Below are 22,280 nucleotides of genomic sequence, written 5' to 3' on the forward strand. Positions count from 1 at the left end.
TTTTGATACAAAAGAAATCCACAATGAGATATCATACAATCATGACTTTTTATACATTTCATCCACCGCCTGCTCAAACTTAGCCAGCTCCTCCTTCGAAATAGGATAAGTATGTTCGACTTCAGGAAAAGCCCGACTTTTCACCTCAGCATGATACTGCTGAATGCCACGAAGAGCTTCACCCCAAACATCAGCATACTTCTTAACGAACTTAGGCACAAAGCGCCCCGGTTCGAAATTGCCGGTCATATCAACCTGGACCAGCACTTGGCCCGAGCAACCATTCCCAGCCCCAATCCCAATGGTAGGAACGCTCAGTTTCTGCGTGATGAGCGTTGCGACTTCGGCCGGCATAGCCTCGAGCACGAACATGAACACGCCGGCCTCTTGCATCGCAAGCGCATCATCTAGTAACTTCAGTGCATTTTTGCATGTCTTGCCTTGGACGCAGAATCCGCCGAGGGCGTTTTGTCGCTGGGGCGTTAGGCCTATGTGGCCGCAGACTGGGATTCCGGCCTGAGTGATCTGTTTGATTGTCGGTGCTAGTTCTGCGCCACCTTCTATCTTGACTGCGTGTACTCGACCCTCTTTCACGAGTCTGATGCAAGACTTAACCGCTTGCTCTGGTGAAACCTCGTATGAACCCATCGGTAAATCTGTGATCTATTGCAACATCAATAACTGCACCACCTTCAATTAATTGAACTAAAAGCTGAGAACTTACAATGAAAGCGCTTTTCGCGCCACGGACCACACTCCGACTATGCATAATCATGTCCTCCATATTAACCTCGACAGTGTTATCCAATCCTAGCACAACCATCCCCAAACTATCACCGACCAAAACAGTATCAACACCAGCGGTGTCAGCCACATGCGCACTGGGATAGTCATAGGCTGTGATCATGGAGATGGGCTCTCCCTTCTTATAGAGGTTCCGTAATGTCTGTAGAGTGACCTTCTTGCGCTTCGGTGTCTTCGGGGCGGGGTCTGGTGAGGAGTAGGAGCTGTATCGGGTCTGAGAGTATGGAAGCGCGGGCGTGGAGGAAATGGAGGAGCACCGGAGGTCGAGAATGGTGTTTAGACATTGGGGTCGGGTGAAATGTGTTGGGCGCATTCTGCTAACTGGAGTAGCTAGAACAGACCGCGATAGAGGTCGCATTGTAACTCCGGCCATGGTGGCAGCAGAGTAGGAGCAAATTGGAGACTCTGGATGCGCAAAAGCCGAACACCTCAGTTGCTTGTTGCGCAACGCGCCACCCGTCTATGGTATTCGTAGGGGTAGAAAACGAGATTCGTCTTTTAATTCATTTAAATATCGGTAGCAAGTTCATGTAGCTTCATTTTATATCGAGTAATGGCTCCTTTCGTCCGGGTGTTCGTTCTGGGTTATGCGGCGTAGACGGGAGCATCTCCATAGAAAAAAAAAAAAAAGTGAGGGCGTTCAGAGGCAACTCGGTTGACCGCGGCATTCGGTATTAGGTAATAGGCACTCGGAGTTAACACTGCATGTTGACATCTAGATGAAGTTAATATAGAGCTTTAAAGATCTGAATCTAAGATCATGAATCTGAGATCATGGTCTTATCTTATTTTTTTAATTCTATAAGTCTTTTGATTGTCTCATGATGTTATCAGCATCTATTTAACCAGATCATCTATTTGGCATTACTATTTAATGACGGTCAGAACTATTTAGTTACAGAGCATTAACGAACTAAACTGAACAATAAACTGAACGATTACACAAAGCCTTGATAGACAACACTAAATAAAGAGACATGGGAAGGGGCTGATTAATGAGAGTCTTAATTTATCATATCCTATCCATTCTACCGAAACCTTAGCTTTATAGACTTCAACACACTTCCAAGGTTCTGGCTTCGGGCTTCGGGCTTCGGGCTGTCAACGTGAATATAAACACTAGCTTCATGTTTCAATTTCGGGTTGGCCATTCCTGTTGGTTACGATGGTAAAATTGGAGTAACTTTTTCCCTCTGCGGGATCGCCTAATAGACATTTACCTCGGGCATAGGAGCCCTGGCGATAAATATCTCCGGCGCAAGTCTCCCCTCCACAATTACCGGACTTTGTTACCTCAGTACATATAAGAGAAGACAAGAGGACTTTAAGGAGTCGGATAGGACAATAGATCTCCTAAACTACGTGCATAGTCTATAACTCAATCAACGCCCCGGTTGATTAGGTGAATTTTTGCTAATTAATCAAAATTGAAGCTTTTTCTTCTTCTCTCGTCTACTCCATCTACTCTCTCCTCGACATCCACGAGTTAACAAACAACTCATAGCAATTGTAATCTCTTCGTACAATCCTCCAAGGCTGCACGTAGCCATTACTAGAAAGTGAATTTAATTCCATTTCGAGTCGCCAACTCCGGCTATGGTAAGATCTATCTCACTCAGAAATCCTGGGATCGTTTATACAGAGCAGATACAATTGGTCGACTACTCCTCATAAACATGGTCTTGAGCGACAGCCTGAGTTAGCAGTTCCAAGATCGGATTCCATGAGTTGCAAGACTTAACACTATTCGCGGCCTGATACAGTTATGTCACACGTCCATGTCTACTCCAATAGACATGTCTATACCCAGGCAGTACCTAGATATTATATTCTATCTCGCCAGGGGAGATACGATCATTTGATTGTTCAAAGGGAAACCGTGGTTAGCCTTAGAAATGGGAAATGCACCTGGAATTCCAGAACCAACCCCGGAGTTAGATGCCCATGTCTGTTCTTTCAAGAAGTCCTTCGCAGAGCTGTCCCAAGGCTATTTATATAACCTCATGTCCCCACATCAAGCCTTCGAGGCTTGGGATATATTTCTTGTCTTTGAAACACCGCACCCTTCACTTCGGCAAAATGTCATCCTCTTTGGGGCCATAATCCTCTTCATGTGGGTAGTGCACATCTGGAAGAAATCCCAAGGTGCCTCATCCATGAATCTAGATTTCAGGGTTCTCTCCTTACACCAGGGTCTCGGCCTTATGCTGCATCCGGCCCCTGGCTAGGATCTCAACTTCAAGATCAGGATTTCATGGATTCACCCTCTATTATAAGTATCTACATGCCACACAGGCAAGCTATAAATACGAACGAGAGTTCTTGTATAGCGCCAAAACTATCTAGCAATATCTAGTTATTGTTTATTTTCCAAGATTCACTTTTGTAATTACCTGAACTTCACAATGTACTTGACTCACCTACCCCTTTTTATTTTCGGCTTTATCAGCCATTGCAACCGCGAGAACTTTCAAAAACAGCTTCAAATACCCAGATTTTGTCATTGAAAATTGGATTTACGATGATAGCACTATATACCAGGCTTCCCTAGCCGAGGCTGATTGTCTTATCAACTCTGGGGGCAAAATTATTGGACAAGCACAGTGAGTTGCAAAGACATATTTCAGCTCTAGCGTTATTCTAGGGGATCTAAAACTTGGATCAAACACTCTTCTAACTTCTATGGATAATAGCGGAGGAGCTGACTGCAATTGTGACGTGAATGACGACAGTGACCTTACTGAATGGATTATTTGCGAATGTCCTGATGGCTCTGGGGCAACCAGCACAGCATCAGTCGAATGGGGTAGGTTGAAGGCCTGGAGATCTCCATGAATACATCAAGCAAGTTCTGATAGCATTTCATCGATTAGACTCCATTTTTACAACTATCGCGCCGACTATATTTGCTTGTGGTACTGTCACCGCGACTGCTACGTCATACAGCTCTATCACAAGTGCCTCGGCATGCTCGGCTGTTACTAAAGCTACTACCACTACAGCGAGCTGAGTCATTGGTATTTCCTTGAGAATTGATCATCCAAGGATCATAGCTTCAGGTCAAGACTGTCAGCCCCTTGTATCTCTTTGTTTCGGGCCCTGATTTCTATTACTACTACCTTGTAAGATCCATGCCTGTCAGTATTTTGCGTAGGGATAATGTTTTCTAGATCAATGTGAACATAAATGATGTGCGAATTTGGTAATTCAGAAATTTGGAAGCTTAGAGGTCATATCAAGTAGAAATGGGTTTCAATGATCCCTTCAGGGTTGTGGCATAGATGAGAGCTTCATTCTACTACTCATGTTCAGTCCTGTTTACCTGTCTGCATCTATCTATACGTTGCTCAGGTGGGAGTATTGATTTAATTCTAAGTACCTACATAAATGAATAGTAATGTTCTAACTTTTCTACATGTGGGACAGCTGGAAATAAAATATGTATCAAGAATTCAGAAATGAATTGGCTAGAGTAAAGATGTTTCATATAAATGGGTGAGCAAAAAATATGAAGATGAAGATGAAGATGAACTGGAACGTCGACATTTGCCAAAGAGCTTCCAGGCCTTAGTCTTGGTATGTTGCTTAATTTGGAGCTCGGTCGTAAAAGATGTCGCAGGGGATAGTCTCATTTACTTTCTGCTCGCGATACTGTTGAAATGTGAGCTCATTCTTTATGGCAAACCAGGAGTCATACGATGATTTGGACAGTATTTGTCGGAGTTTCTCCTCGTAAGAAACGTGGCGATCTCGAAAGTCTGGGGTATTCCTAAAAAGCAATTCGTAAAAGTCATTGAGGAACTGTAAGAATTGAATAACGACAACCAGGTCCATGCCAGTTTTGAACTCTCTCTTTGTCTCGCGGAAATATGAGAATATACCAACGCCGAGGATATCTAAATGTCCTTCCAAAGTGTAATTTGACATCTCTAGAAAACGCTCGAAGTGGACGTCGATGATAAGCTGTCCCTCATGCCATACATCGCTCAAATCAGCTAGCTCGTCGGGTGCTTGTTCGAAAAAATAACCGACGAGATGTTGGGCCTTCATGTTGAGACCTAGAACGAGCTTTTGCTCTGATGGCTCGTCGGTGCCAATATATAGAAGAGGCAACTGGATGAATGTGATGATTGGGTTTGCTCCAGTAGCAACATGGTCGAAAGTCCTTCTGTCAAAAAGTTCAGTTAATGAAATTCGCTTGAATCCATATTTTTCAAGAAAGAATATTTCCATAGTGCGGGTTTTGGTGTTGTGATCCTTCTCAATAGCGGCAAGGTAGAGATTATAGTCTGTAACACCCCAAGGATGGCGGGAGCTCTCCATCAATCGAGAAACGAGAGTTTTATTGGTACTTGGGGACTTGGGTGAAGCGGGAATAGGGCGCTCCAGTTCTAGGACTTCATTATCCCAATTTATATAGGGCTGAGCCAAGACCTTCATGGCGAGATCCTGCATTGAATCCATTGCGTCAAATATTTTCTTGATCAGGTAGAATATCTGTTTAGTTCTTGATAAGACAAATGGAGTTGACGTACTTGATATTAAGGAGGGTCTGCAAGAGGAAGAAGATCTCTATTTATAATTTTCTAGCAAGACCCTCACAAAGCTTGAAGATTTGCTAGGGTTGAGAAATTTGTGGCAGGCGATATCGTAAGGCAGGTTTCTTTCATATAGAATAAAGAACATTGATCAAGTATAGTTCAATGAGGAGATGTATTGTCTTACACTCTTTATGCCGAGGAACAAAGAATGGATTCTAGCTTCAAAGCACTGCAAAGGTAAGGCGCCGTTCAAGTCTTCGTTTCCAAACAACGACATTGTAGCAGAGATTTCCTTCCGAGTATAGCGGAACCCTGAATTTGTCGCGAAGACAGATCCTGCGTTCTATGACTTTGATATTTAAAAATGAGAGTTCGAACCTACGCTTGGGTGCTTATTGAACATTGATTAGCGCTGAGATTGATGTTGTCCATTCTGGGGTTTCCTGATCGGATGACAACTGCTACACTGTACCTTGGAATAAATGATATCTTATAAATCTAGATATATCAAGAATTAGATAGGGAAGAAGAAACTACGAAGATCATCATTGTATCGTGCATGGCATGCTGATGCGAGATCTATTGGCACGTGAGATGGTGATAGGGAATCTCAAAGAACTCTATCGCTTATGACTTGCGCTTTTTTGATGAGTCCATCGAGAGTTTGATGAATTCCAGATGAGCCGGCGAACTGACCAATATCGCTCCCGATTGGGCTGCGACCGGGTTCGGCAAGAAAATGGGCGTTACGCCAGTCGGTACTCACCATATAACGCGCGAGGATTTTGTGTGAGTCCGCCCTCTCCTTAGATGTTATCGCTGCTGTATCTGGTGGTAAAACTAGATATTAGATATACTTAGCAATGCCTTAGTAAATGTTTTATATATGTCTTACAGCAGCCAGTATGTTGCTCATGAAAATGCCGATTCATCATGCCGTTATCCTTGAAGGTGATGCCACATTGCTGACCTCTTTCCACAATAACTGGACATACTAAGGTATTAACCTTAGACCAGGGAAGCATAGGATTTGGAGGACCAAGACCCTTTCGAATATCTTCTTTGATATGCGCAACGAGGATAGGCTCTGTTGGGTCCTCAAGGTCGCGCCAGGTCTGTGGTCTCCAGCCTGGATTTGGATCTTCGATTGGTCCTAGAGATTTCCAAATGGTTAGTAAAAAGGTTGTTTCGAATAATATGTCTTATAACACACTATGACAATATCCCCATCTGAAGTCAGGATTATAGGCATCCTGTACATCATCTAAAAGGAAGAACTCTCTGTCAGGGCCTATTTGGTATAGGTATCCTGGTGTAATAGGGCGGAGGGGCATCTTGGTAATAAAGCTTGAAACTCTTGAGTAGATAATATGGTAAGACTTAGTAAAGGTTCTGTAGATGATAGAATATGAATTAGGAAGAGGGAAAATCATGGGGAAATATATTGTTTGAACCTCAGAACCATGGTGGTTTCTAACAAAGAGAATAATTATGGTCAGCTTGCCTCTATAGGCTCAATGAAAGATAAATATTATTCTCATTAAAGAATATACTACTAAATTAGAAAACATGCTGAAAATAGTGAAAGAAGAGTGCTAGGACTAAGTTTTGAACAGAAAACTGAAGTGTTTAATTGTTCATAGAGTATTTAATACCAATTTTTGAAATTAGGAATATTAAAGTAATAATACGTCTCTCTATACTTAGAATGCTATAATAGCCTACTTGGACCAACTTAATAAGTTGACGAACAAGGTACTGGATCGATTCCAGCTGGATCTATTTTTTTTTTTTCACTAGAAACTCATTTTTCGGACCTATATGTCATCAGCTAACCCTATTACCTGCTGTCATAAGAGCTTATTTCGACTACTAAATATGGTTCTTCAGTTCTCTTTATACATTTCCACTTTTTTTGATCTATATTTACCACTCTTTCATTCCATTTTTATTTCATACCACACTTACTTAGCATATGTTTTGTATATGTGAAGCATAAGTGAACACGTATCCTACTAAGCTACATCAAGTTTAGTAGTGGTCTAACCTTCCCACAATAAATTATCAACACTCTAGGTAATTTTGAATAACATGACCATCTTTACTATAGGTTGATCTCTAACTATTCAATGGAGTCAGATCTACTATCATCATCTGCCTTTGAGGCACAATCTGAATACATATTTTCAGAAACCGCCTCTATCAATACTACTTTCATCCAGAGTTCACCGATCCGGGCCGCCCCCTTACCTTGTTCACCCTTTACCAATCAGCATCAACCTCTCCAATCAATTCGGCAAACTAAAGACTTTGTATTCTTTGATATGACGACTAAGGATGACTTTATTAAGTGGTGGTTAGCTACAGACTTTGGACAAAAAGGGACTTTGAATTGGCAAGAGCAGAAAGGTGACGCGTGGACCAATTTTGATCAAGGTTCTACACTCAGGGGTGGTGAGCCAAAAGTGCGATGTAAATATTATAAAAAACTCCTTCGCCATCCTAATTTCAGACCTGGTACCACTGTTTTATCAGAAGGAGGTGAAAGAGTTTTGAAGACCAGAGCTTCCATTAGAACAAGCTCCTTACGGCGCCATAAAGAGCATTGTCAAGGAGCACAAGGCAATAGCTTTACACATCAAGCTTCTATTTTCCAGGGCATTCAAAATATGGTACGTCTTTATATTCACTTAGTAAAAGGATAGTAGATGCTAATTAAACTGATTCAAATAAAGGCAAGAAATCCTCTAAAAGCTCCCCCTTCTAAACATGACTATCGCAAGAAAGTCCTCTCAATGGTTGTTCAACAATCCCTCCCGTTCAAGTTTGTTGAATCTCCATCATTCAAGGATTTGATGGAGTTTTGCAAGAGTTATCCTAACTTAATTGAAGATCTATCTAGATCTACCATTAAACGGTTAAGCCAAAGTGAAGCAGAAGAAGTCCAGAAACAACTTATTAAGAGGCTTCCATCTACTGCGAAGGTATCTCTTAGCTTAGATTGTTGGACGTCGCCCTTTAAACAAGCGTTTTTAGCAGTCACATGCTACTTTATTGATAAGGACTGGGAGTATCAAGAGGTCCTGCTAGGCTTCGAACCATTACATGGAGCACATTCTGGACAACACTTAGCCTCTATAGTGCTTAAGGTACTTGAGCAACATGAGCTTGAGCAACGAGTGTTAACCATTACTACTGGTAGGTATTATTCTCTATTTCTATATGACTTTCTAACATAAATAGATAATGCGTCAAACAATAGCACCTTAGTGTTCTATCTTTCAAGAGATATCCGAGGAATTGTGGAAGGAGATCTAGAAGACAGTGATGCAGATTCTTCCGAGGACGAGGCAAATCATCTAAGGAAGACAGATACAGCACAGCTACAACACCTTCAAAAGCAAATGAAGGAGACAACAGATATACTGGCAGAAAAGTTACCCCAAGTCCCAATCATTCGTGTTCCTTGTATTTATCATGTTATACAGCTTTCTCTTGGTGAACTCATGAAGGAAATGAAAGCTACCCCGAAAAACGACACACTTCTATCTCAATGGAAAAAGGAGGATACAGAGGAAGCTCTCAAGAAGAGAGTGGTTGGAAAGATTTCAACTACCTTGTATAAGGTATGTGTTCTTCCTCATTTTTCCTCAGATATTTCCCGCGGTCGCAAATTAGCCACGGTCGCAATTGAGCCACGGTCGCAATTAAGCCACGGTCGCAATTAAGACACGGTCGCAATTGTGCCACATATACAACACCTTTACTTAACATATACTAAGCAAATGCTTAGTATATGCTCATACATTTCCCCTTTACTAATGATTCTCTATAATTAGATTCGAGCCCTTACCCAGTTCATTAATGCCAGTCCTCAACGCCGCGAAGCCTTTCTATCTTTACAATCTGAATCTTCCCAAACCAACCGAGCTCTGGTTCCTATACAAGATGTTCGAACACGGTGGAACTCGACATACCAAATGCTCCAACGTGCAAAGAGGCTTCAGAAATTCCTAAACCGATATTGTTCTGAATGCTCAGACACGGACAAGAAAATCAAGAGGCAGCTTACACTATTGGCACTTTGCGACGATGAGTGGGAGCAAGTGGAATACTTACTTGAGATCACGGAACCCTTCTTTGATTTTACTCGCCATCTCTCTCAGACAAAGAAAGTGACCACCCACTTCGTCTTTCCATTATACAATCAGATGTTTCAGCACCTAGAAACCCAGATTGAACGACTTAAGCGGCGACCTCTAAAGCTTGGACAAAAGGAAATACTTCAGTCTCTTCATGCAGCACACAAGAAACTCGCAGAGTACTATGGCCAGGTGAAGAATGAGACATTAGGAAAGATCTATTCTACTGCGACTATACTTGCGCCAGATTTTGGACTCAAAGTATTTGATGGAGATTCCTGGGAACAAGAAAAGGAATATCTTGGTGAAACCACAGATCAAAGTCAGAATTACAAGAGGATATATCGGGAGAGTCTAGAGAGGCAGCTAGTACGGTATCAATCTCAGAATCCAGCCAACCTGCTAAGCCAAACGGAGGCTACATCAAGAAAGAGAAAGCGAACTAAAAAAAAGGATCCCTTTGCGCTAACTCGGGACACCTCTTCACCATCAGAAGATGAACTTACAAGGTATTTACACTTTCGGACTTCAGGTAAGTAATATTAAACATAAATATTTACTAAGTAAATATACTAATATGAATAAAGATACGACGACAAAGACACTTCGCTTCTGGAAGGATAACGCTAGACAATTTCCAACACTTGCTCAAATCGCCCGGGACTATTTTGCTGTTCCTGCTAGCGGAGCAGGTGTAGAACGGCTGTTCAACACAGCGCGTGATATCTGTCATTATCGCCGTGGTCGTTTACAAGCAGAGACTATTAAAGACTTGATGATACTACGGTTCACAGAACAAAATTCGGGGAAAGGTATAGTTCTACATGAATTAGATTATGATAGCGAGGAAGCTGAGGAAGATGTTGAAGATGGTGATATTACTACAGATGATGAATCGTGATTTAGAATAGATTATAATAATATTTCATACTTTAAGTTACTTTAAGTTTTAATTCTACTTTTTTTTGATTAAAATAATAATTATCTCGGCGCTCACTTTACTTAATAATAAAATACAGAATATTAATACATCATGATTCAGCATAAATTTCCAAAAATACACATAATTTATGTATATCACGTGAAGGATAGGGCTTGGCAAAAAAATGGGTTTATGGGTTGGGTTGGGTTGGGTATGGGTTTACCCAACCCAATGAACATGTCTACTGAAGTTGCAGTTGAAAAATTGTTTAATGAAGGAAGGGATTTTGTTAGTCTCCGACGTTCTCTTTTGGATAGCCAATCAGTACGGGCGTTGATGTTGCTGAAACAGAACTTTGTGAAAGAGGATCTTGAAGAGCTTGGGGAGAAAAATGGATTCTTTGAGGAAGATGAGATGGAAACAGATTTAGAGGATAGCTAGTTATTGTTTGAATATCTCTCTTATGCTTTACAGCTGCTTTTACACTGCAAATCTGGGCTTCTTTCTGACTCCAAAGTCTGTTTGGCTTCTGAGAAACCGGAGACGATCCACTTGACACAGATGAGAGGGAATGTGCGGAGCATTAGTGTGAGCCAACGATGATTATCGATCCGATGTCCAATCATCACTGTGGATACGTCTAGGATCTTGTTCTGTCAGTATACGAACAGCTGGAAGCCCTTATGTTGTGTAGAAGGTGCGTTTCAATTACCAGCAAACGCGCTATTCAGGTTCGAAGGCTCGCTTCGTAAATTCGGTTGGAAGATGAGCCTTTGGCGAGTCAGTGAGAGAAATATGGCCTGTGACACTAGGTCCAGGGCAGTGAGCGTGTGGCTTGACTGTTAACTCACCAGAAGAGAAACTTGCTGTTTACAGCTATTTGTATTCGACAACATATTCCCCGACAGACGCGAGTTGTTTCTGGGCTCGTACCCGAAACTATCCTAATTCAAATTCAGCCATGTTGTAAGTGATATTTTATTGAAATATATTTCAGGATTCCTTTCATTTCCAGCACTGCTATGTGACGTATGATACTTTATTTACAAGAAACTCGACACTCCATGTCCTCTTATTTAGCCATAGAGCCATGACTAGCAGCCCGATTCATAACAGCCACTAACGACCTTTAAATGGATAAGCATATGGTCGATTCAACTTGGGTGCTTTTGAGGTTGGTTTATAATTAGCGTCTGCTGAATTCTGTCTCGGCGTGCGCTGTAAGTGTCAGAGATAGCTATGGTAGCCTACGGTATGGTAATTGGGAGAATTCAATTTGGGACGCGCTCCCAGATATCATAAAATGTCAACACACGTTTCTTTTTCGACTCTTTCTTCCTCATCCCCTCGCTTTGCACCACAACAATTCTTTCACCCAACAATTCACGCAGTAGATATTTTCATTCAATCATGATCTATCATGATGTCCTTTCATGTTGGCACAGTTCCATTTATTAACTCTCAATCAATTGATACAGCTTCAGAATGGCTAGAATGCAGTGGATTGCGGAGGACGGGTCTCGCAAGTTCGTATCGATCGGAGGCCGCAAGCCCAGCAGCCCTGGCAGGATGGCGGAGTACGAAAAGTACGTGGCCTCGTTGAAGACCCCTGCGTCCAGCCCAAAAGCAACCGAAACCAAGAACAAGCTGGCCGGCAAGGCGAAGGCTGCCAATCGCGTCACATCAGGGCGGGTGAAAAAGGTTGTACACGGTGATGTGTCCAAACGCGATGATGATATGGTGCTCATGTACGCATCCTTTCTCTCAACCGGCAAGACCCACGTAAGTTTCAAGTTTCCAGCTCATGAATTGAGCTCCAAGCACCAGAGCCTTTGCTATCTTTACTAATGCCTTGAGCTGATAGCCCAACTACGCCGAAATGGCCTCTACCTTGGGTATAACCTACAATGCGGCTGCCAAAAGATGGCGCCGACTGAGCCTCCACATGAAGGAGCTTGTTTTCAAGGGTGGACACGATTTGAAGAACGCTACTGGCGAGAAGGCGACTGTTGAGAAAGACCACAATGAGTCTGATGAAGAGTTGTCGGAGCTCACTGAGCTTGAGGAATTAGAAGATTCTTGTGAGGAGACTGAAGAAAATGGTGACGATGAGGATGAGGGTGGGAACAACGAGGAGTATGTCCAGTGAGCAGATCGTCGATGATATCTGATGGGACTGAGTCTTTGCTCCCATGTATCCTGGAGCCATATTTGATCTTAGAATGGATTCAAATACGAGAGATGCCGAGTTCATATTCCTTTATCTTCTTTTTAACATTACAATCTCTCTCTCTCTCTCTCTCTCTCTCTCTCTCTCTCTCTCTCTCTCTCGCACTCTCTCTCGCACTCTCTCTCTCATAAATACAGCTTTAATCTAACTGTTCATATATCACTACCATCTCATTTTATCCACAGCCACAGCCCATCAAAAACCGAGTGAGTGCACCCGTCATTGCATATAGTGATCATCACATACGGCATATGCATGGAAGTGAGCCAATAACACATATAGCAACCAGTAACCTGAATTCGTGGTTGAAGCATCACATACGTCAAATCTTGAATCCCCATAACATAGAAACATCCATACAGTCCAAGTACCACCCGAGACTGTGTGCCAGAAGCTGATTTTGATAAAAAAGAGAATGCTGCTCACCAAAATCATGACCATCACAGGAGATGACGCCGTTGACCCAAGGGATATAAAATACGGTGTTGACTACTGGCGGGTCATTCTCAGCGGACAATAAACGACTGCTGAAGGAGTTATGTCCTCCTGTCGAAGAATATGCATGGATGTTTTCTTCAAGGGGCTATGGCAATTAAAGCCTTATCCATACGCCTACAATCGTTGCCGGGCTCCTCTAGTTTGACTGAAGTATACAACGTGGGGACAGTCCCTAAGTTAATCGTGATTAGTGACGATGATGGGGAAGGTCGACTCAGACCGCCATATCAATTGTGATAACCGATCAAGCCGCATTTCGTGAGGCCAGCAACAATCTGCGGTTTCCTCCTGAATATCCTCCTGACTTTAATCTTTTCAATTTCCACTAGAAGTCAGATAATATGGGGGCTTGGCATCTTTTCGCAGTCTCTAAATTGGTAATAGCCTTCTTCAAGCTTTCTATTGGTGAACTCATAAAGGAAATGAAAGCTACCCCGACGATGACACACTTCTATCTCAATGGAAAAAGGAGATTGAAGAAGAAGCTCTAAAGGAGAGAGTTGTTGGAAAGATCTCAACTACCTTATACAAGGTCTTCTTCCTACTCACATATTTCCCACGGTCGCAAATAAATCCGATTCCCCCAACCAAGCTCTAGTCCCCCAAGGTGTTCGAACACGGTGAATACCTAGTATCGAAGTTCCTATTACTCAAACGTGTAACGAAACTTCGGAAATCTTTCAATCGATACTTGTGACGGCTGTCAATATCTTACAATAAAGGTATCAGAGTAAAATGCACAATGGTATCCGATATATTCCAACTAGAGAAAAGAAAGTGAATAATCTACAAAGCCACGATCGGGGCTGTCACAGAAATTGAATGGAACAAAACAGTGATGAGTCTAAGTGGATATGTAGAGGGAACTAAAGAAAACTATGCTATGGTTTGGATAAGCTGGTTCGGAAAAATAAGTTCTGTTCTTAGAGTAGACAAAAAGGAACTCGGCCAGAATCGATCGCAATTTTAAATACTAAATGGTAGATAGATTTGTATAGCATTTTAGATGCATAAGGGATCAATTATCTCCATATATCTTTGACTTCAAACATCAGTATCTCTTGTGACTGGAGAATAAAGACCTTAGACTTCCCTTTGAAGCTCTTATCGCTTTTCTTTCACTAATTCGATCTTAATTTGGTCATTGATTCTTTCATAAGTTTCTCTTTCATATATAACGTTTCCAAGTTTGTCTTCAATGAAAGTACTATAGTCCCGAGGTTCAAAGAATATATACCCATCTACATCGTTTTCTCTCTTTCTTATATTCTATCCACAGAACCCTTCTAAGGTTACTGAGTCTTTTCCTGTCTACTCAAGAACTTCAAGATTCATTATCAAGATGTCTCTACACCGTACTCCCCCAGGATATCTATACCGCACAGGCTTTAGCAGAGAATTTTTTCTCTTAGATGATGTACAAGACGCCTACAATCCTGATTTCAAATGGGGATATTGCCATGGTGAGTTGTAAAATATATTATCTCAACTGGCTTACTTACCCTTGGTTAATCTCCAGGACCGATCGAGGACCCAAACCCAGGCTGGACACCCCAGGCCTGGCTCGACCTCCATGACGAATCAAAGCCCGTCCTCGCCGCTCACATCAAAGAAGACATTCAACGGGGTCATGGACCCCCGAACCCCATGCTTCCCTGGTCTAAGGTGAATACCTTGGTGTGTCCAGTTGTTATAAATCGTCGGCAGTGTGGCATCGCCTTTCTCAACAATGCTAGGATGAATAGGCATTTCCGGGAGAAACATACTGGCTGTTGTAAGTCCTTCTAGCCCTCTACTAAGATGTTGCTAAGTATATCTAGTTTTGCCACCAGACTCAGAATCTATAACAGCCGAGGAGAGGGCGGCCTCAAATAATATCCTCGCGCGATATGTGTTATCCACAGACTGGCGCGAAGCCCAATTTGTTGCCGAACCCGGTCGCGGCCCGATCCAAAGCATAGTTGGGCAGCTCGCCGACATCTGCAGTTTTCTTGCGTAAGCTATACCTCATTATTTCCTAGTGATCATGACTACACTGACACAAAAGTATCTTCTAGTCAAAGACATCCTTCCTTTAAACGACAGTGGGGTGAGAATTTCCATCGGGATCATGTTCCAGCAGCGGCGGTAACCCCTTACCAGCGTCGTATTCAGGGACCTGCTCCCCCACAGGTACCTCCTACCATTGCCTTGAATGAGCTACCGATAAATGGACTTCGTGGTCTTGGTGATGGATATGATGATCTCGATGATAATTCTTTTCATCAGCGTATAGAGGCTGAACGCCCGATACGACGTACAAGATATGATCGTTTGGAAAACGCATTTGAAGCATGGGAGACGGCCTTACAAAATGAATGGACGGCCTTATTGAAGATAAATCAAGGACAGGCTCTTGATATTGTTGACTTCCATCCTACCATGGCTGACCTTTTATGGGCTGCTTATGCTGAGGCTCATGTGGTTCTTCATGGTGTTCAGCCACAACGACCTCGAGCTCAACAACGTTGAAGTCGAATCAAAGGTGCTACTGGTGGTGGTGGTGAAGGTACATCTCGAGGCACATTGTATGAAGGTGCATCACGGAGATAGATTTGGATATCCCGGTTATCATACTCGTAATTGATTGTCGGAAAAAAGGCCATCTCTCTGCTTCTCAACCTCTACCTTAGAGAGATAACTTTGAATATATGTTTCTGAAGTCCCTAATTCACTTGTTGTTCATTCTTTGGATGTGACTCTTACCCCTTTTCCTTTTATACCTTTGTGCCAATTTTGTCAAAAGTCCAACAAGTGAAAATGTGTTCTTGTATTTTTGGCCAGAATACCAAAACGGTGGGAGACACAGCCGATAATTGGTTCTAAATCTAGGCGGTCGGGATTGCAGAATCTCAATAATGTAGGTCCCGGTATTGCTTTCGTCGACTACCTCGGTAGACACACCTTCAATACAACATGTCGAGACTCTCCAGTGCACTCAAGGCACTGATCAATTCACCCATCGCCCGTCCATCCACCGTACCGGCACCTTCCAATATAGCTTCTGTATACGCCAACATCCAGCAAACCGCTGAGGCCCAAAATGTGTCGCAGCCATCATGGCTTGCATTGTCAGTAAGTCGCAAGCGGAAAATGACAGGTAACACTCAAACTTACATTCCAGACCGCTGCCACAATCACCATGAATTCACCCGAGTCCTTAAGTATCCTATACCAACTCGCCTCAACCACCTCCAATGACGTTGAAACCGCCGAGCTTATGCGCGAAGTTGGGCTAAAATGCATCAGCTTTAATGGAATACCCCGGACAATCAACTGCCTCAATGCTTTCAAAGCTAGTCTCCCCGAGTCTATCGGTGCACAGCTCTCGCGATCGCCTACTCGCGTACCGACACCAGACAACATAACAGAGATTAGCACCCGCGGTCGTGAACTCTGGGATTCGATCTACCAGCCCTTCGAGATGAAGCTTTACAATAAGCTTGCAGATTCACATCCAGACTTGCCCGTAGTAATTTTGAATAATCACTATGGCTCACTTCTTTCTGATCCGACTCGGCAGACGGGTGCCTCAGTTGGTCGCATTCTAACCTCCATCGTGGCGGTGTCGTGTCTACGCGCACAGACTGGAGTTGGACCTCAGGTGCTCTCACATATTTTCGGACTCCGTAAGGCTCTTGATGGTGATGCTATGGAAAGCAAAGGTGTAACTTGGTTGGCGAGTGATGAGGGTAATGTCTGGATTTTGAATAGTATTGATGCTATTGTGGATGCTATTGGGCAGGGGTCTGGGCCGAACTTTGCGCCTACAAGAGCTAAGTTGTAGATGTCATTTCTATGTCTGTACTTCTAATAGCCATGTACAATTCCAATTTTCTTTAAATATTTCCTTAATATTTATTTTCTTTCCAATTTCCTTAATATTTACTTTCTTTCCATTCCGCTCTTCTCAAAACTGTTTCAACAAAGTGTCTTTTTTTCCCGCCACCAAACTTCCAATGAAGTTGACCCTGCAAGGAATTATGCACCTCTCTTTTGCAACTAATTCCCAGTTTAATTCTCGAGAAATTTGCAGCAATCACTTGGTTACAACTGGGTGTTGGCAATGCCGGGTAATGGTATAACCCCAATCAATATACAGACAGAGGAGGTGATGTTGGATTTTCCAGGCACACAATACAAACCACCTGGGCAACCGCTCTCCGAGTCGCTTCCTCCATTGTTACCCATATATCTTAATTTGTCCTGACTTACGAGTATCCTGTTATGTACGAATAAATGACCGGCTAAATTTGCAGCGCCACAATCTTGGAGCATTTATCGGGACATCTAGAAGCAGGTAGGGCTCAAAGCTTTGAAACACAGGTAGTGCAGAATTTCTCGTTCATACGCATCACTATGATCCAAAATATCTATTGACTACCTAGGTACCCATCTCTCCGATATAACACAGATGTCAGTGGTCTCCAGCCGGTGCACAATGCCTTCGATTCAAGTTTTCTGTTCAAATCCGTATTCTTGAAGACCAGTTCCAGCAATTCGCAGGGCTAGCTTGACTGCCAGGCCCAAAGACACTTGTCTCACCCGAACATATTGATGGTTTCATCACCCAGCCATCGACTATCTTGTCAGACGCAAGATACCATGTCGGAGAACGGAGGTGTGAAAGGTCAAGTTATCGCCATGGTGGACTACTGCCGCTGGGACGGCAATTTGGCGCAGCAAGATTTTACAACAGCTACTTTCTGCTAAAAGCCCTTGTATGGATCCGACCAAGTGTATTATTTGAATTGGCTACTCATATGCCAGATTGGCTAATGATCCGGAGCTTTTGCCTAAAATTTCATTTCATGTACGGTGAACCCCGCTCCATGAGACGCCCCCCGCAATACCGACCACCTACTCCCGTACATGCAGTGACTACACCGTTCGAAATGACCTGCACTCGAATCTTACCACAGGCTCACATTTGTGCTGATTACTATCGATCCAATCTTCATCGTTTCCAGTACGTGCTCTTCTTGCTGTTACCTACCCGAAGCTACAGCGATTCGACGATTTTCTGGAATGGAGTACCCGCTATTAACAGCTCGTGCTGCCTACCGAATTTTCGACCGAGAGTCTCAACAGCAATGTGTGGACTTGGGGGATTTGGATTCAATGACCTCCATTGAGTCCAGGCTTGGACTAATGCAAGAGTGAAGACTATTTATCCGATGTCTTCTGCTCTCTCTCTATATATTTTTCTTCTCTAGTTAAGAACTTTCAAGTACAAAGCACATTCTTTCATAGTTTTGAGTACCGTAACACCGCTATATCAACGACGAGGAAACATTTACTAGGTGATATATTCATGCTGTATTAAGGCAAAGGAACCCACAAATTGATTCAGCAACTGGCCATAGTCCGATATCTACCTACCCCAGACTTGTTGTAGTATCTACACAGTCCAGCCTAATGTCACCTGCAGCACCATTGCCGCCGATTATGATCTTCTCAAAGTAGACGTAACCAATTTCAACTCTAGCCCAACGCGAACTGCAGCAATCTGGTCGGTCCTGTCCCTTACTAGGGCTCAGCTCTGTGTAATTCCACTCCAGGAGGCAAATACACTGGCCAGCCCCTCAATAATACCACCACTGATGACAGTGGTAGTTCGATTGTCATTCCCCCAGTAGGCAGCCCCGTGACTACTGGTACAACGGCCGACTGCAGTGCCCAGTTTTTCGATGAGGATAGCCTTCATCTTACCTGCGCGCAGATCTGTCTGTCTAACCTGATGTGATCAATTTGTTCACCGAGGTCAACCTGTCTTTGAACAATACAGCCTGTGATAGCGATCTGGTGAGTCCACCTATTGTGTTGATCTACTGTCTGGGTGGGACTATGGAAATTACACCTCGAGCAATGCTACCACCACCACCACGTCATTCTTGCTCGCTCTTACCTTTTAAACTTTTACTTTTGTTTTCTCACTCATATCCCTTTCGTTACCTTTTCAATTTTTGCGTTTTCCTTTCCAATTTTCCCTTTTTCATGCCGAGCACTTCACTTCGGCGCCGATAAGCAAATCAGAAGAAGCGAATCGCTGAAGCCCTCGTGCTCACACATCAGTTACAGAAGTGCCTTGACGCGAATCCGGATTACAAGATCTCCGATTCCTACCGGCAGACGATCGCCGAAACAGCTTCATACCCTTGCTCGCGGTTACCTAGAGTCAGATTATCCGACCGACTTGCAGTTAGACCAGAAATACTTCAAGACCGCCCTAAAGGTCTTCTTCAGACTGCGACTAAAGATTCAAGAGCTTCAGGAATCCCCTAAGAGAGACCGCTATGGCCGAAGGGAACGTCAGCTTCCCTATCGAAGAGGATGCTTCAAAAGGCAGCTCCATCGAAGAAGACGTTTCGATTGAGGAATCGTTACCGCTGCTTGATACAGCTACCGAAGAGGACACTCGAGAGAGCTTTCCCATTGAAGAGGACTCGTTGCTGCTACCAGAAACAGAACAGCGAAGAGTCTACAACCTAAGACCCGGTCAAAATTACAGCTCCGTTTTTGGAACCCCTCCACACACACGTCGCAGCCGTGAGCCTCTGCCTACAAGTTCGCTAACCCCTAGCCCTTCCTCTGAAGACATATTGTCGAGTGTCATCGCACTGATGGCCGCCATGTTGATCACCCAGGAACAGTTGGATCAGACTATAGCCGCGGCAGTGGCTAGAGTGCTAGCTATGCAGCCAGAGCCCCTTCAGGGAGCTCAAGGCGAGCGTGGCCCAGCTGGAGCTCCGGGTGAGCCTTCTGCAAGCGGTAGTCGTTGGAAAACAGAGGAGATCGGGTATTTTACACCTGATTCTAGTGCTACCGAGCACATCAAAACCATTCGCGGAATCACCTACTTCCTGAACGTCCACACCTTCCTCGCAGTGTTGCGTGCTCAAGAACCGTTAAAGAAACAAGCTGTGATCCGAGCCAATATCGTGGGATGTCTCCGTGATGAAGCCTACGGATGGTGGTTAGGAGAGCTTTCAGACGACAAACGCCAAGATCTTAACGAGCTTCCACTCGAGCGAGGTTGGTATATCCGTCTAGAACGACGATTTAAGACCCGTCCGGCCGTTACCCAAGCGTGAGTGATGCAGGCTAGCTATGGCTGGTCAGAGGTACTTGCCGGAGTCTCCGTCGTCCGATGGGCTCAGCAGCTCTTCCGAGATGCCCAAGCTGCCCTAGGAACACATTCGACGCTAGCACAACTTACGGCTGTTTGGCTTCGACTGGATCCAAACCTCCAACAAGACGTCCCAGAACCCACCGAGCAGACTCTTCGTTCGACATTCATAGAAGACTTGGATCGACGATACCAGCAGTGGCGGTCTCAAGAAGAGCACCGAAGCGCCCAACGCCAGACCCTTAACCGTCTAAATCCGTGGCTGAACCTGAACCAGCGCCAAGGACAATACCAGAATTGTCTGCCTTATGTCCAACAACGGCATACCACGCAACCGTTTCAAGGGCACCCTCCGTTTCAAAACCTGAGTCAGAACCTCCCACGCCGTATTACAGCTCGTTTCCCAGATACACAGACCGACATGCCTCCTTCGCGGGATCAGAAGCAGATTGCCAATCATCCATGGGCAGGTTCAAGTTCTCCAGCGGTTGCCGGACCTTCGTCACAATCCACTCAGTTCCAAAGACGAGCAACAGCTTGGAACGAGGATGCAGATACGGGAACAAACAGCCAGCAGGACGTCGATAGCTGAAGCGAGAACGACGTATACTGTTATAGTCCTGACGACCAGAACGCTTATTCAGGCGATGTTGGCGATGATGTTCATTACGCTACTGGTTGGGAAGAGAGCGGAGGCGGACACGACGGGCTGGATGACCTTTATGGTCCATCCTCCTAGCAATTAGGCATAAACGAGTTCTCTTGTTTGCACTGTGGTAACGAGTACGCGTCGAATAAGAAGCTACACAGGCACCTGGAGGAAGTAAAGCATCCCGCGGCGGCTTTAGACGCAACAACTTGGGCTTACTTCACGACTCCAGGAGAAGAGGACGAGGCAGTTCCCCCGACTTTGCCGAAATTCAATCAGACAGAGCGCAAAATTCAATCCCAGGTACGGAATTCAGGACCTGGAGATACGTTTCCGCAGTAGTAGGGATTAATCCCAGACCCGCTTCCGCTTACTGCTCGCCTGTCTCGATACAGGCTGTGTGATGTCCATTACAGATTCAAAAATAGCGGAATCCATGGATCTTTTACCCCAAGACTCCCCCCCAATCCTTATCGTCGGAATAGGCTTCAAGCATATCTCGACTCGCTTTGTTTCAGTGCCTCTATTTTTTCGAGGCGAAGATAACTTCGCACGAATTCAAGCGGAGCTCCATCTGGTCGATGATCTGAAGACAGGACTACTTATCGGAACCGATATAATAGGAAGGGAAGGATTTAGGCTTGACCTAGATTGGCTTCGAAGGTAATAGCTCCTATTTCTACTTCGTTGTCTAATGAGCTAGATTTTCTATCCCTTTGATATTGGAAAGCGGGCTGAAGGGCCTTCGAAGGTAGAAGTCCCGGACCCATATCTGCAGTCAAGTAGTCAGCCCCAGTGAGCACATTTTGAAGCACTCGTGTGAGCTTTTGAGTAGAAGGTTGTTCAAGTTTCATCCTGGAAACAAAATTTGGGTAAGGGAAAATAATTGACGATCATTGAGCATGGTGACTGCTTTTTATCCAACACTAAGCATCTTTAAGGAACTTTTGACCGAAACGTACCCTCATAATGGTTGATTAATTAGGATGAGAGCTCAATTTTGCAACCAGTTTATGTGGGGGAAAAAAACTTCAACTTACTCCTACTGACTCATACTATTGATAGAGAAGTAACTAATTGGGTTATGAATAGCTGTTGGAATATGGAACAAAGCAGTCATGTGATCAAATCGACACTTTATAATAGCTAGCAAATTAAGAATGAAACTCAGACTTTACAACCACTTCAAGAAGACACAAAGATATTATAGGGGCGTAAAGCGTTACCTGTAATAGATGCTAGAAGTGGACGTTAGCCTCTCATCAACCTTATTGAATCCACCGGTAGTACTTCAGGAAACCGGTGTCACCACTTACACTCTTTTGA

General features: G+C 43.9%; 9 protein-coding genes across 9 annotated transcripts; 6 read left to right on the plus strand and 3 right to left on the minus strand.

The window, feature by feature from the left end:
* Window positions 1-39: 39 nt before the first annotated feature.
* On the minus strand, window positions 40-1,177 carry N7495_003451 (3-methyl-2-oxobutanoate hydroxymethyltransferase ECM31; the record flags this gene model as incomplete). The annotated part of the gene is made up of 2 exons (XM_057206120.1): window positions 40-663; window positions 725-1,177. The coding sequence occupies 2 exons, from the start codon at window positions 1,175-1,177 to the stop codon at window positions 40-42; spliced, it is 1,077 nt and encodes a 358-aa protein (XP_057066727.1).
* A 3,212-nt stretch (window positions 1,178-4,389) lies between these two features.
* On the minus strand, window positions 4,390-5,268 carry N7495_003452 (uncharacterized protein; the record flags this gene model as incomplete). Its single annotated transcript, XM_057206121.1, has 1 exon — window positions 4,390-5,268. One exon carries the CDS (start codon window positions 5,266-5,268, stop codon window positions 4,390-4,392), a length of 879 nt encoding a protein of 292 aa, XP_057066728.1.
* Window positions 5,269-5,955: 687 nt separating this feature from the next.
* Window positions 5,956-6,679, minus strand: N7495_003453 (uncharacterized protein; the record flags this gene model as incomplete). The annotated part of the gene is made up of 3 exons (XM_057206122.1): window positions 5,956-6,185; window positions 6,241-6,498; window positions 6,559-6,679. The coding sequence occupies 3 exons, from the start codon at window positions 6,677-6,679 to the stop codon at window positions 5,956-5,958; spliced, it is 609 nt and encodes a 202-aa protein (XP_057066729.1).
* Window positions 6,680-8,014: 1,335 nt separating this feature from the next.
* N7495_003454 (uncharacterized protein) lies at window positions 8,015-10,388 on the plus strand (the record flags this gene model as incomplete). Its single annotated transcript, XM_057206123.1, has 5 exons — window positions 8,015-8,017; window positions 8,081-8,543; window positions 8,589-8,971; window positions 9,185-10,019; window positions 10,075-10,388. The coding sequence occupies 5 exons, from the start codon at window positions 8,015-8,017 to the stop codon at window positions 10,386-10,388; spliced, it is 1,998 nt and encodes a 665-aa protein (XP_057066730.1).
* Window positions 10,389-11,894: 1,506 nt separating this feature from the next.
* N7495_003455 (uncharacterized protein) lies at window positions 11,895-12,257 on the plus strand (the record flags this gene model as incomplete). The annotated part of the gene is made up of 1 exon (XM_057206124.1): window positions 11,895-12,257. One exon carries the CDS (start codon window positions 11,895-11,897, stop codon window positions 12,255-12,257), a length of 363 nt encoding a protein of 120 aa, XP_057066731.1.
* Window positions 12,258-12,288: 31 nt separating this feature from the next.
* On the plus strand, window positions 12,289-12,558 carry N7495_003456 (uncharacterized protein; the record flags this gene model as incomplete). The annotated part of the gene is made up of 1 exon (XM_057206125.1): window positions 12,289-12,558. The coding sequence occupies one exon, from the start codon at window positions 12,289-12,291 to the stop codon at window positions 12,556-12,558; it is 270 nt and encodes an 89-aa protein (XP_057066732.1).
* A 1,921-nt stretch (window positions 12,559-14,479) lies between these two features.
* On the plus strand, window positions 14,480-15,194 carry N7495_003457 (uncharacterized protein; the record flags this gene model as incomplete). Its single annotated transcript, XM_057206126.1, has 4 exons — window positions 14,480-14,600; window positions 14,657-14,911; window positions 14,958-15,132; window positions 15,185-15,194. 4 exons carry the CDS (start codon window positions 14,480-14,482, stop codon window positions 15,192-15,194), a joined length of 561 nt encoding a protein of 186 aa, XP_057066733.1.
* An 898-nt stretch (window positions 15,195-16,092) lies between these two features.
* N7495_003458 (uncharacterized protein) lies at window positions 16,093-16,963 on the plus strand (the record flags this gene model as incomplete). Its single annotated transcript, XM_057206127.1, has 2 exons — window positions 16,093-16,251; window positions 16,301-16,963. 2 exons carry the CDS (start codon window positions 16,093-16,095, stop codon window positions 16,961-16,963), a joined length of 822 nt encoding a protein of 273 aa, XP_057066734.1.
* A 2,509-nt stretch (window positions 16,964-19,472) lies between these two features.
* On the plus strand, window positions 19,473-20,897 carry N7495_003459 (uncharacterized protein; the record flags this gene model as incomplete). The annotated part of the gene is made up of 2 exons (XM_057206128.1): window positions 19,473-20,255; window positions 20,301-20,897. 2 exons carry the CDS (start codon window positions 19,473-19,475, stop codon window positions 20,895-20,897), a joined length of 1,380 nt encoding a protein of 459 aa, XP_057066735.1.
* Window positions 20,898-22,280: the final 1,383 nt, after the last annotated feature.

Source organism: Penicillium taxi, assembly GCF_028828555.1.
Source record: "Penicillium taxi strain IBT 34144 chromosome Unknown utg000002l_segment0_segment0, whole genome shotgun sequence".
Lineage (NCBI taxonomy): Eukaryota > Fungi > Ascomycota > Eurotiomycetes > Eurotiales > Aspergillaceae > Penicillium > Penicillium taxi.